Source organism: Moschus berezovskii, chromosome 23 (genome assembly GCF_049115385.1).
Source record: "Moschus berezovskii isolate FMDL1 chromosome 23, NW_MosBer_1.0, whole genome shotgun sequence".
NCBI classification, from domain to species: domain Eukaryota; kingdom Metazoa; phylum Chordata; class Mammalia; order Artiodactyla; family Moschidae; genus Moschus; species Moschus berezovskii.
This window is the reverse complement of record NC_142482.1, coordinates 59014372-59026471: the sequence shown is the minus strand read 5'-3', so window position 1 is coordinate 59026471 and position 12100 is coordinate 59014372. Positions and strand designations below refer to the sequence as shown.

General features: G+C 59.0%; 1 protein-coding gene across 10 annotated transcripts in view; it reads left to right on the top strand.

Moving 5' to 3' along the window:
• Nucleotides 1-12100, top strand: part of RREB1 (ras responsive element binding protein 1) — a 162898-nt gene that overhangs the window by 140814 nt on the left and 9984 nt on the right. For all 10 annotated transcript variants that reach the window (XM_055406706.2, XM_055406702.2, XM_088831063.1 and 7 more), the window contains 2 exons: nt 2650-2839; nt 3624-6483. In XM_055406706.2, coding sequence (XP_055262681.2) covers nt 2650-2839; nt 3624-6483 — 3050 coding nt within the window. The remainder of the gene's footprint in view (nt 1-2649; nt 2840-3623; nt 6484-12100) is intronic.

The window sequence follows — 12100 nt, the reverse complement described above, 5'->3', positions numbered from 1 at the left end:
TTTTCATGTAGTAATCAGTGCATAAACTTGTTTTATTAAGTGTATTTCTGTTTAACATTTACCATTTACGCATCACCATTGAGCTCAAACAGCTGACGGCACTGTAGCTCATCTCACACACGTATCTTCGCAAAGCCCGCCACGGGCCTCCAGCTGTTGGGGACACTGAGACACTCCAGCACTGCTCTTGGTGACCATTTTAAACAGAATCATCAGGAAGAAACCCCGAAACGCTGGAGAAGCGGCCGGAAAGAGACAGCGAAGAGGATGCTCGCCGACGGTCAGAACTGAAACCAGCGAGCAGAGCATCGCCTTGACCAGGCCCAGCGGGGAGCGTGTGTGTCGAGCGGCTGATTCCTCCCGCCCCATCCCACAAATGCTGATGTGGCTTTGCAGCTTTTAGCAAGGAGGCAAATTCACAAACATGGAATCTGCGAATAATAAGGGTCAACTGAATGGAGAAGGAAATGGCAACCCACTCCAGTGTTCTTGCCTGGAGAATCCCAGGGATGGGGGAGCCTGGTGGGCTTCCATCTATGGGGTCGCACAGAGTCGGACACGACTGAAGTGACTTAGCAGCAGCAGAATGGTTTAGGTTGAGTGAAATATTTAATGTGCGTGATTTTTTTAAAATGAAGTTCCCACCCCACCCCCTTACCTGACTTTGATCACGGAGCCTGCCTCCGGCAGAGGGAGCGCGCCCTGCTGTCTTCCCTTGCTGAGCGGGACGGGGCCTCGACTTCCTGTGTGCTGGGGGCGATCACACACTCACTGGTTTGCTAGGGTGCCATGAGCTTAGATGTTTGTTGCGAGGTCCTGGTGCTGGTAAAGATTAGTTGTAAACACTGCAGATATTCTCCACAAAATATATGTCGTCAGTGCAAATGGTTAACTAGGAGGAGGGAGCCATCGTAGACCTCAGGCGCGAGGCGCCCAAGGGCCCGCCACGGACAGCTCCGTCTTCCTTACCAGAGAAGGCACAGACCAGCCTCCAGGCTGCTCCTTCACCGGCTCTGGGCCCACACAGGACAGAGGGGAAGGCTGACGATGTTGGGGGGCGGGACGGGGCAGGAGGATCTGAACAGTGGCCAGAAGCAGGGCCCAGGGACACGGAAGCTGCGCTGTGCTGGCCACAGCTGCGAGATCTTTCCACACCTAAAGGCGTCGGGCTCCCTGCGGCTGTCACTGCCCCCAGGCTATTATCACCATTGGTGAGCTTAAGCAGCGGCCCCTCAAGAAGAGGTTGTGTTCCAAATGGCTCATGGGAACCCACTGTGCTAAATTTAACGGAATGATAACCCTGAATCTCAACAGAGGGTAGGCGTGTCAAGAGGGCGGTGGGATGGAGACAGAACCATGATGGCCGGGCCATCACGGCCCGACAGCAGTGGCGCTGCACAGACTTGGTGCTGGCCTCAGTGCCACCTGTGAAGCTCAGCCACCTCACCGGCGATGCGTCATCTTTGGTTTGCAGAGAATTTCAAAGCCAAAAGAGTTTCCCCTCAGGTGTGTGCAGTGTCAGCTCGGGTAGGTCGCTGTACCCCTCTGTGCCCCAGGTTGCTTCTCGAAAGGCAAGAAAAAGACCTGCCTGGAATTTCTGTGGGAGCACGTGTGGATGTGGACGTAGTTGGAAAGAGGTGCTGTCCAGGGGGACTGCCTGCGATCCTGGGAGCACCCCAGGTCTACACTGCCTGATGTGGCTGAGCCTGTGAGACGGACCTCCTGTGACTGGGGATGTTTCGGTTCCGTTTAAATAAGGCTGTCATGGCATCTGTGTGCAGTGCAGGTCCGGGGGGTGTGGGTTATGTCATGGTGGTTGACTGATGTGAAATGTGGAGGAAATGGAGACGCCATTATGTTATGAAGTGGCACTTGTGCTGCATCCGTGTGGCCCAGGCCAGGTCATCTCTGAGTGGAGTGTGACAGTCTTTGCTCTTCTGGTGGACCGCGTTTGTAAGAGCCCTTCTAGGACAGGGAGGCAGGGTGGTGGCAGGGGGGGGTGGGCATGTGAACAGGGCTGGCATCTCGGCTTTGCCGCTCCCTGGCTGTGGCCTCCACCACGTTGCCGGCCGTTGCCGAGCTTCCGTGTTCTCCTCTGGGAGATGAAGGTCAGGTGGTGTGCTGCCTCTGTGGGGTGCCCTCGGAAGCTGTAACCGCTACTTAGAGGCTGGAGCATCACAACTGGGCTACACGGCCACCGTCACCTGCTCCCAGTTCCACTGGAGGGTTTGATCACTTTCACCCCCGTCACACATCAGGGATGCTGGTGTAACTGCTCCAGCTGCTGTGGAAGTCTGTTGTCTGGCTTCTGAACATTTCTGATGATGAGAATCCACGGAGCTGGGGGCGGGACGTGTTCCCTCCACATTATATAAACGCAGTAAAGAGCAGGTGGCTTCAGGTTTCCAGCCCTGTTCACACCTGTGCTGTCTGTGCAGATGGAGTGCCGGGGGCCGGCAGGACCTCTTTTTTTTTTTTTTTTTAAGGAGTTTAGTGTCGCTCACCAGGAGCTAGTTGGCTTCTTGACATCATAGCCTCTCTGTTTTGCTCACTTGAAATGAAGCAGGAGGAAACCCCATGCACTGGCGGGTGGGCGGCTGGGAACTCAGTCGCGGCCGCCGCCCCATGGCCTGCACTCTCCCCCGGCAGGTGTGACGTCTGCTGTGTCACCTTCCGCACACACCGCGGCCTGCTGCGCCACAACGCGCTGGTCCACAAGCAGCTCCCCAGGGATGCGGTGGGCCGGCCTTTCATCCAGAGCAACCCCGCCATCCCTGCCGGCTTCCATGATTTGGGCTTCACCGACTTCTCGTGTCGAAAGTTTCCCCGCATCTCTCAGGTACGCCATCGGCCGCAGTGGGACCCAGCTTCCCCACCCAAGCTGGGCTCTCCTTAAAACTGTGCCCTCTGGGCTCGGTCTGCCTCTCAAGCCTAGCTGAATTGACTCTGTATTGTTAACAGTGGTTCTTTAACGTGCATATCTCAGCTGAATATCTCTGGGGTTGTAGTTTCTGTTCAGATGTTCTGGGTCATTGTTAGCCTGAGCTGCATTCTTCTTTGCTTATAAAACACCTGCCAAAGCTACTTTGGGGGTCATTCTTTGAAGTTTTTAAAAATCGAGGTAGAAGATGCCAACAGTGAAATTCTTCAGGAGCCCCAGGCTCGGTGTCTCATTGTGTGTGTATGCGCTCATGTGCATAGTGTGCACACACCCACACATACACGCATGTGTACATCCCACTTGTGTACCCATGTCTGTGCCCCCCCATTCTGCCTTGAGGCCATTCCCAGGCGGTGCCCGCCGCCCACAGTCAGAGGAAGCCCGGCCTCCACTGATGGCAGGGAGTTCCCATCAGTTAGGTTTGTGGGGGCCACGTTGTTAAAGACAGACCCCGGCCTCTGTGGTGGTGGTGCTTTATGGCACTTTCCTGCCGTGCTGCCCCGAGGCCCTGGGGACTGCCGCCCTCATCGGGCAGCTGGGGTTCCTAAGGTGCTTCGTAGCTGTGCTCCTTTCTCAGGGCAGGGTAGGGTGGGCTCCCCACGTGCTGGGATAAGGGCCCGGCCAGGCCTGCTGTGCAGCCGGGAGTGGTTTCTGACTGTCCTCTCTGCCGGCTTCCCCACAGGCCTGGTGTGAGACAAACCTGCGCCGGTGCATCAGTGAGCAGCACCGCTTCGTCTGCGACGCGTGCGACAAGGCCTTCCCCATGCTCTCCTCACTCGCCCTGCACGAGCAGACGCACGCGGCTGCTGACCCGGGCCCCAGCTGGCTGCAGGCCAGGGCCCCGCCGGGCGACGACCCGGACCAGAAGGTCTTCCTGGCAGTGCTGGGCCTGCAGCACGCAGAGGACGTGCGGCCCGCACCGGCCGAGGAGCCGCCGCCGGACGACAACCAGGCGATCCAGCTCCAGGCACTGCGGTGCCAGCTACCTCAGGAGCCCGGCTGTGCCGGCCTGCTCAGCCTGGCCCCCTTCGACGCTGCTGCCCTGGGCGGGGCGCTCACCGTCCTCCCGGCCACTGCGGACAGCGTGAAACACCTGGCCCTGCAGCCCTTCCAGAAGGGCTTCATCATCCAGCCCGACAGCAGCATCGTGGTGAAGCCCATCTCCGGGGAGCCGGCCATCGAGCTGGCGGACATCCAGCAGATCCTGAAGATGGCCGCGGCCGCGCCGCCACAGGTCGGCCTCCCGCCACTGGCCAAGGCGCCTGCCACGCCGCTGCAGGCCGTCTTCAAGCACATGCCCCCTCTGAAGCCAAAGCCCCTGGCCGCACCTCGCACGGTAGTGGCCACGTCCACACCCCCGCCCCTGGTCAGCACCCAGCAGGCCTCCCCCGGCTGCGTCAGCCCCAGCCTGCCCCCGCCACCGCTGAAGCTCCTCAAGGGCGCAGTGGAGGCTGCCCCCGGCGCCCACCTGCTGCCGCACAAGTCTGGGGCGCAGCTCTTCCTGCAGCCGCCGCGCCTCGAGCTGCCCGGCCAGGCCGAGGTGAAGACGCAAATGGAGCAGGACAGCCTCCTGGAGGCGCTGCTGCCGCTGAGCGTGGAGGCCAAGATCAAGCAGGAGATCACGGAGGGGGACCTCAAGGCCATCATGACGGGCCCCGGCGGCAAGAAGACGCCGGCTATGCGCAAGGTGCTCTACCCCTGCCGCTTCTGCAACCAGGTGTTTGCCTTCTCGGGGGTGCTGCGCGCGCACGTGCGCTCCCACCTGGGCATCTCGCCCTACCAGTGCAACATCTGCGACTACATCGCCGCCGACAAGGCCGCGCTCATCCGCCACCTGCGCACGCACAGCGGCGAGCGGCCCTACATCTGCAAGATCTGCCACTACCCCTTCACGGTCAAGGCCAACTGCGAGCGGCACCTGCGCAAGAAGCACCTCAAGGCCACGCGCAAGGACATCGAGAAGAACATCGAGTACGTGACGAGCAGCGCGGCCGAGCTGGTGGACGCCTTCTGCTCCCCGGACACTGTGTGCCGGCTGTGCGGCGAGGACCTGAAGCACTGCCGCGCGCTGCGCATCCACATGCGCGCGCACTGCGGCCGCGGCCTGGGCGGCTGCCCCAAGACCCGCAAGCCCTTCGCGTGCAAGGAGTGCAGCGCCGCCTTCTCGGCCAAGCGCAGCTGCGTCCACCACGTGCTCAAACAGCACCTGCACGTGCCGGAGCGCGACATCGAGAGCTGCGTCCTGGCAGCTGACGGCCCGGGCCGCGCCGACGCGCCCGCCGAGGCCCCAGGCCGCGCCGACCAGGGCGAGCACAAGCCCCCGGCCGCCTTCCCAGAGCCCCAGAACGGCTTTCTTCCCGCGGGCCCCGCCCAGCCTCTGCCCCCGCACGTTGCAGTCAAAGTGGAGCCCGCCGGCAACTTCGCCGCCGACTTCAACGAGCCCCTGGACTTCTCCCAGAAGGGCCTGGCCCTGATCCAGGTGAAGCAGGAGAACGCGGCTGCCCTCCTGAGCCCCTCCGCCCCCTACGACTGCTCCATGGAGCCCATCGACCTGTCCATCCCCAAGAACTTCCGGAGAGGAGACAAGGACGCGGCTGCTTCCGGGGAGGCCAAGAAGCCTGAGCAGGAACCTGGGAGCAGCGAGCAGGCCTCCCCGGGCCCACCAGCCTGCCCCATGCTGCCGGCGACCTTGGGCACGAGCGGGCCCCTGGAGAAGCCAGGGGCCTCCGCCGCAGCATCCTCGGCGGCCAGCCCTCTGGAAGCCACGGCGCTGCCCCTGCAGGGCCCCGTTCAGCTCGCCGTGCCCCTGTACTCCTCAGCCATGGTCAACAGCTCTCCGCTCCTGGGCAGCTCCACCCTTGGCAGCCCAGCCTTGCTGCGGCCGCTGCGCCCCAAGCCCCCCCTGCTCTTGCCAAAGCCCTCCATGACAGACGAGCTGCCCCCGCTGGCCTCCATCGCCCAGATCATCTCATCCGTGTCCTCGGCTCCCACCTTGCTGAAGACCAAGGTGGCCGAGCCGGGGCTAGCGGGGACTGGTGATACTGCCGAGGTCTCAGATGGCATCGGGGGTGCCCTCCCCAAAGCCACCACCGACGTCACCAGCCCAAAAGAGTGCAGTGACTCACCCCCCTCCGCCAACAGCCCAGAGGCAGCCTCACCCACCGAGCAGGGCCCCGCCAGCTTGTCGAAGAAGAGGGGCCGGAGGAGGGGGACGCGGAGCCGGGCGCGCGGCAGCAGCGGGGTGGACCTGGACTCCAGTGGGGAGTTCGCCAGCATCGAGAAGATGCTGGCCACCACAGACACCAACAAGTTCAGCCCGTTTCTGCAGAACGCGGAGGATGACGCCCAGGACGAGGGCACCGCAGCGCCCACAGACCGCAACGGGCCCAGCGACGAGGAGCAGGGCAGCCCACCCGGGGACAGGCTCCTGAGGGCGAAGCGCAACTCCTACGCCAACTGCCTGCAGAAGATCAACTGCCCGCACTGCTCGCGCGTCTTCCCCTGGGCCAGCTCCCTGCAGAGGCACATGCTCACGCACACCGGTAAGAGGGTGGGCGGGCAGTGGGGGGCGCCACGGCGGTCTTCCTCCCCACCTCGATTCCCGGCTTGTCCTTCTCCTCAGTTCCAGGAGCGGGGGGCTTGCCTGATGGCCCAAGAGTCTGTCACCAGAAAGGCCAGGCTCCCTCGTCTGGGCCCAAGGACGTCTGGCAGAGGGAGGTGTTGGGGTGCTTTCAGGTGCAGTGGTCAGGCGCCTTCCCGTCCCTCAGTGGGGAGGAGGCAGGCAGGGGAACGGGGACTTTGACAGAATTTGCGTCCCATCCTCAAGGCAGCTTTTAAAACTGCAAGCATTCTGTGACGTTCTTTTGACTGCTGTGTATTCGAAAGGGGAATATTGCAGATTGTGCAGCCACTTTTCAGTTCACTGAGGCAATCACACCTTCTCCTGGGTATTGTGATCATCAGTGACAGACTAGGTTTAGAATTTTAAAATATTTTTTACTTGTACTAAAGTGGATTGTTCCAGAGAAACATGGGAATATATTCTTCTAAGTAACAGGCTGAAGTTGTCAAATAGATAGCCCCAGAGTATTTTTCAAATGTTTTCATGTTCTGTTCTATTCTGTTCAGTCACTCAGTCGTGTCCGACTCTTTGCGACCCCGGGGACTGTAGCCTACCAGGCTTCTCCACCCATGGGATTCTCCAGGCAAGAATACTGGAGTGGGTTACCATTTCCTTCTCCAGGGGATCTTCCCGACCCGGGGATCGAACCCGGGTCTCCCGCATCGGAGGCAGACGCGTTAACCTCTGAGCCACCAGGGAAGCCCGATTTTTAAAGAGAAGTTTAAGATAAATACACTTTAATTTGACAGGTAGTTAATGGTCAGGTGACCATGCAACTCCCATCTTAATTCTGAGTTGCTGAGGATTCAAACAGGATTTATATCTTTGAACTAAGTACAGTTTGGGTGAGATTCTTAACCTTTTGGAGATGACCACCCAAATATAAATTGATCGGACCTGAAACAGAACAAAAGAGTTGTACGGTACAAGATTGCCACATAAAATACAGGACCCCAGTTAAGTCTTGGATTTCAAATAAGCAACAAATGATTTTTAGTGTATGTATCTCCCATGCACTGTTTGGGGTAGGCTGAAGGGGGACACGGGGAGGGGGTGGCAGAGCCATTTTGGGTGACGAGGGCCCCAGGGGGCTTCAGGAGGAAGGCGTTTCTAAGGCACCCCCCACGGGAGTCTCTCCTGCCGCCCTGTTGGGGTGGTGCCTGCCTGTCACCTGCAGGGTCTCTGAGAAGTGAACACTCCTCTTCTGACTTCTCAGCAGCCAGCTGGTCAAGTCTGAGGAGCCGGAACTGCCTGCCCACCCACTCCTCCCCCGGCGCCCCCGGCCCTGCGGGTCCCCCCGATTCTCGGACGTTCTGTTTTCTTCCCGGCAAGCTCACGGTCTCCCTGAGAGAACCATGCGGCCGGTACTTCCTCTCTAGACTTGTGCCAAGTCTACACAGGCGTCTGGTAGGAGTTCCCTTCAAGTGCCCAGGCGTCCTCTTGGTTTAAGATTTGGAGACGTGGGCATGGAGCAGGGGAGAGGGGAGTGGGAGACAGAGCGGGTGGGGGCAGGCGTGACCTTGTTTTCCCTGCTCAGTCACCGCGCCCCTGGGGGCTCTGTCCCTGTCTGTCTGCCCTGTGTTCTTTCCGTGGGCATTGCAGGCCTCGTCTCTGGAGGGCGGAGCAGCTGTCCTGAGCTGGTCTTGGTGATGGGACATGAGGGCCATGCTGTCCCCATCTTGCCCGGAGGAGACCGAGGCTCAGGGCGGGTTGAGTGATTTGCCTGCAGGTGTTCAGTGGTGGTCCTGGGTTGGGAGCCTGGTCGGGTCCCCTGCCACTGCCCCTGCCCTGTCTGAAGATGTCGGGCGTACATGTCCTGACCCGTCCCAATGCACAGGATGGGGAGGTGGTTTGAGACAAGGTGCAGCCCGGCTGTGGACCCCGAGCTGCTGACAACATGGTGTTAGCCACACACTTCAGCCCGGACAGAGGCCGGCACCCCGTGGGCTCAGTTACCTTCCTCTGCTGTTTCACAGCCTCGGCTTCCAGAGGCAATCTCTGCATCAAGCTGCTTAGTGATTTTAGAGAGCTCAGCAGCAGGGACGGGGAATTCCAGCATCCCTGCAGGGTCTCCCAGACATGTTTGCAGGGCATCCCGCCACCTCGACAGGCAGCATTAAGGAGCCCAGAGGTTGAGTGTCCAGCCGGGGGTTCGCTGCTACTCAGGCAAGGGGTGTATGGTCCCAGCCCTTTCTCTGTGTGACTCAGGTTCCAGGAGCCGTGTCTCAGGAGGAAGCTGGTGTGGCTGGCGCAGTTCGTGTCCGGGCGCGGTCTCCACTCACAGCTCCTTCCTCCTTCCGCCCCCCGCCGGCCCGGGGGGTCTAGTTGAGGGGGCCGCCCTGGTTCCTTCCTTCTCAGCATGAGCAGCCCACGTCCTCAGAAGATGGCTCACTGGTTTCCGCCTTTCCCCCTCGTGAGCATCCTGTGTGTTCTCAGGCTACAGGTAGAAGAGACAGGGCCAGAAAATGGTCCATTTCAGCCCCGCCCGACTTCCTCCTGGGAGGTGGAGTGTCGGGACCCTGTGAGGGCTGCTGCTGCTAAGTCACTTCAGTCGTGTCCGACTCTGTGTGACCCCATAGACGGCAGCCCACCAGACTCCCCCATCCCTGGGATTCTCCAGGCAAGAACACTGGAGTGGGTTGCCATTTCCTTCTCCAATGTGTGAAAGTGAAAAGTGAAAGTGAAGCCGCTCAGTCGTGTCCGACTCCCAGCGACCCCATGGACTGCAGCCCACCAGGCTCCTCCATCCATGGGATTTTCTAGGCAATAGTACTGGAGTGGCGTGCCATCGCCTTCTCCGCTGTGAGGGCTGAGCTGCCTCCAGCTCTGCTGGTCCTAGTCCCTGGCCTCGCCCACCTCCTCGCGGGTGGCCTCGCTGGTCTTTCTTGCCAGCCTGGATCCCACCTACCTCTCCCACTCTGTTCACAGACACCGCGTTAGGGCTGGAGTCTGTGGGATGCACGCCTCAGTGTGGCGAGCGCTCCAAACCTCGCTGGAGTTTGACTGTTTTTCACTTAGGCGGTAGCTCTGGGAGTGTCTTCCTGGCCAGCCCTGCGTCATCTCTGCCCGATCCTGAAAGGAAGAGACCCGGGGGCAGGAGGGCGATGGAGAGGCGGCTGAGGGGGCGAAGCTCGGCCATCACACTTCCACTGGGCATTCACCCTTTATTCTCTCCTGCCCTGCCTGCCAGACAGCGCCATGTGCCTCTTGTAAAAGTTCTCTCTTCATTTCTTGACTGTTCCGACACCGCGGGTGTGGGTCGAAGGATGTCATAGGTCTTTGGTGCAAAGGTAGCTGCCTGTGGTCACAGGTGCATTTAGAAACAGCCCTGCTAGCACAGTCTTCTGTGGCTGTTACCAGATGGATAAAATCATCAGCTGCTTTCCATACGGATCACCAGTCAGCAAGGCTTTTCTGAAGACTGTGACAATAAAATACTAGACCGGTTCTTGTTTTCCTCTGTCCATGCAGTCTGGAGGGCACGCTGCTATTTAAAATGTGTGACTTACGCAGTGAAAGGGGGACTTGTAAAGACTCTTGTTGGTTGTCACTTTGGGAATCTTCCTAATTGGATACGATACTTCCAGGTCATTGAGTTGGTTTCTAAACTTAACCTTAGCATGAATCTTCCTCATCATGAGACATCCGCCTGGCTCTTGAAACCTGCTGTCAAAGTGAAGCGTTTTCCAGTGTGGCGATTGTAGAGTGCCTCATATAGTAGGGAGAAGCAAGAAGCCAGCCACTCTGTTTGCAAGCAAGAACCAGATCACAGTTCACAGTCACAGCTTCTGACTTGTTTTCTTCTCAGGCCTGTTTCTCTTGTTTTTACACTGGCCTGACTCAGGGAGACTGTGATTGTTGCCTTTGGAGAATGAAATGTTAAAGGGAAAATATTTTTTTCTTCCTTACAACAGAGCCTGAATAATTATTAAACATTAGGTTCTACATGTAGTGAAAAGAAGTAATTTGAAGGGTGTACACACACACACGAAGAAAACATTAAAATACTTTACAACTCGTCTTCACACAGAAAGCATGACTTTTTTTTTTTTAACATGGGGATTTTTATAAATTTAGCACAAAGCCCTGCGAGGTTTCTGAAGCACGGGTTCTCTGGTTCATCTTCTCAGGCGCATGTGGCACTCCCTAGACAACTTTTTAAACATTTTCGGCTGTGCTGGGGCTCATTGCTGTGCGCGAGCTTTTCTCTGGTCACAGCGAGTGGGGCTGCTCTCTGGTCACGATACAATGGCTTCTTACTGTGCTGGCTTCTCTCATTGCAGAGCGCGGGATCGAGGCGTGTGGGCTCAGTAGGTGTGACTCGTGGACTCGAGAGCATAGGCTCAGTGGTTGTGGCCCTCGGGCCTTGTTGCTCAGCGGTGTGTGGGACCGTCTCAGACCAGAGATCGAACCCCAATCTCCTGCGCTAGCAGGCGGATTCTTCACCGCCAAACCCCCAGGGAAGCCCCGCACTGGTTTCTGATTCCACTTACCCGTCCTTCTAATTGCACTGTCTTTGATAGTTCTAGACATCTGTATTTAAAAACCTCCATCAGCAGTCTGGAACCATCTCTCAGAAGGGAGTGGACGTCCCTTTGTTTGGCTACAGCTGATGCTCAAACTTGGGGTGTGTGGATTCGGGCGGTGTGAGTCCTTCCTATCCTGGGAATCCCGGGCGCCAGGCCGGTGTTGTCCATTCCCCGGGTGTGTGGGCTTGTGTGCCTTCACTGGTTCTGGGGCCTGGTGATGCGCGTCGGAATCTATATGGAAGGCCAGCCCCCATCGGCAGGTCAAGGGAGCAGTGCTGGCTGACTGCCTGCTGTGTCTTGCGGGGTGTGTGTGTCTGTCTGTCTCTCTGTCTGTCTGACCTGGGTGTGTGTGTGTGTGTGTGTCTGACCAGGGCAGCCCTGGGGTCATGAGACAGCAGTGAGCCCTGTTTGTTGCTATACAAAGCCTTTTCCCAGTGACCTAAGAAGCTGAGACCTTGGAGCGTGGCAGCCAGGGACAGCAGAGGACTCCAGTGAGGCAGCAGATGAAGCCCACCCCGTGCCCTGAAGCCCACCCTCTCCCTTCCCTGGCCCCCTCTGCTTTCCTTCTCTTCATCCTCACGCTCTGCCCTGGCTCTGCTGCGCATCCATCCTTGCAGGCGCAGATCAGGTGCCGTGGAGCCTGCAGAAGGAATCCTAATGGAAGGGAGAGGGGTCTGGTCACAGCAGATAGTGGCCAGGACAGGCAGGTTGGGGGGGCGCTCGGGGACCCAGCTTCTTCACACTCGGGGTGCTGAGTGGAGCACGTGGTCTCTGGGGAGACTCGGCCCTGCTGGCCCCTCATCTCCCACCTGCAGGAGTGTAAAAGCGAGGGGCCAGAACCTCCCCCCGTCTCGCTGGCTAGAGCCATAGGACCCTTGAGCAGAGGTTGGACGGGAGACACCCAGCTCTTCCTATCCAGGTGGGCGGTCAGACCCCTGGGGGTTCAAGATGGCCCTCCATCCTGCCTGGTTCCCCGCGTCTGCTGCGCTGCCAAGCTGGGATGTGCGC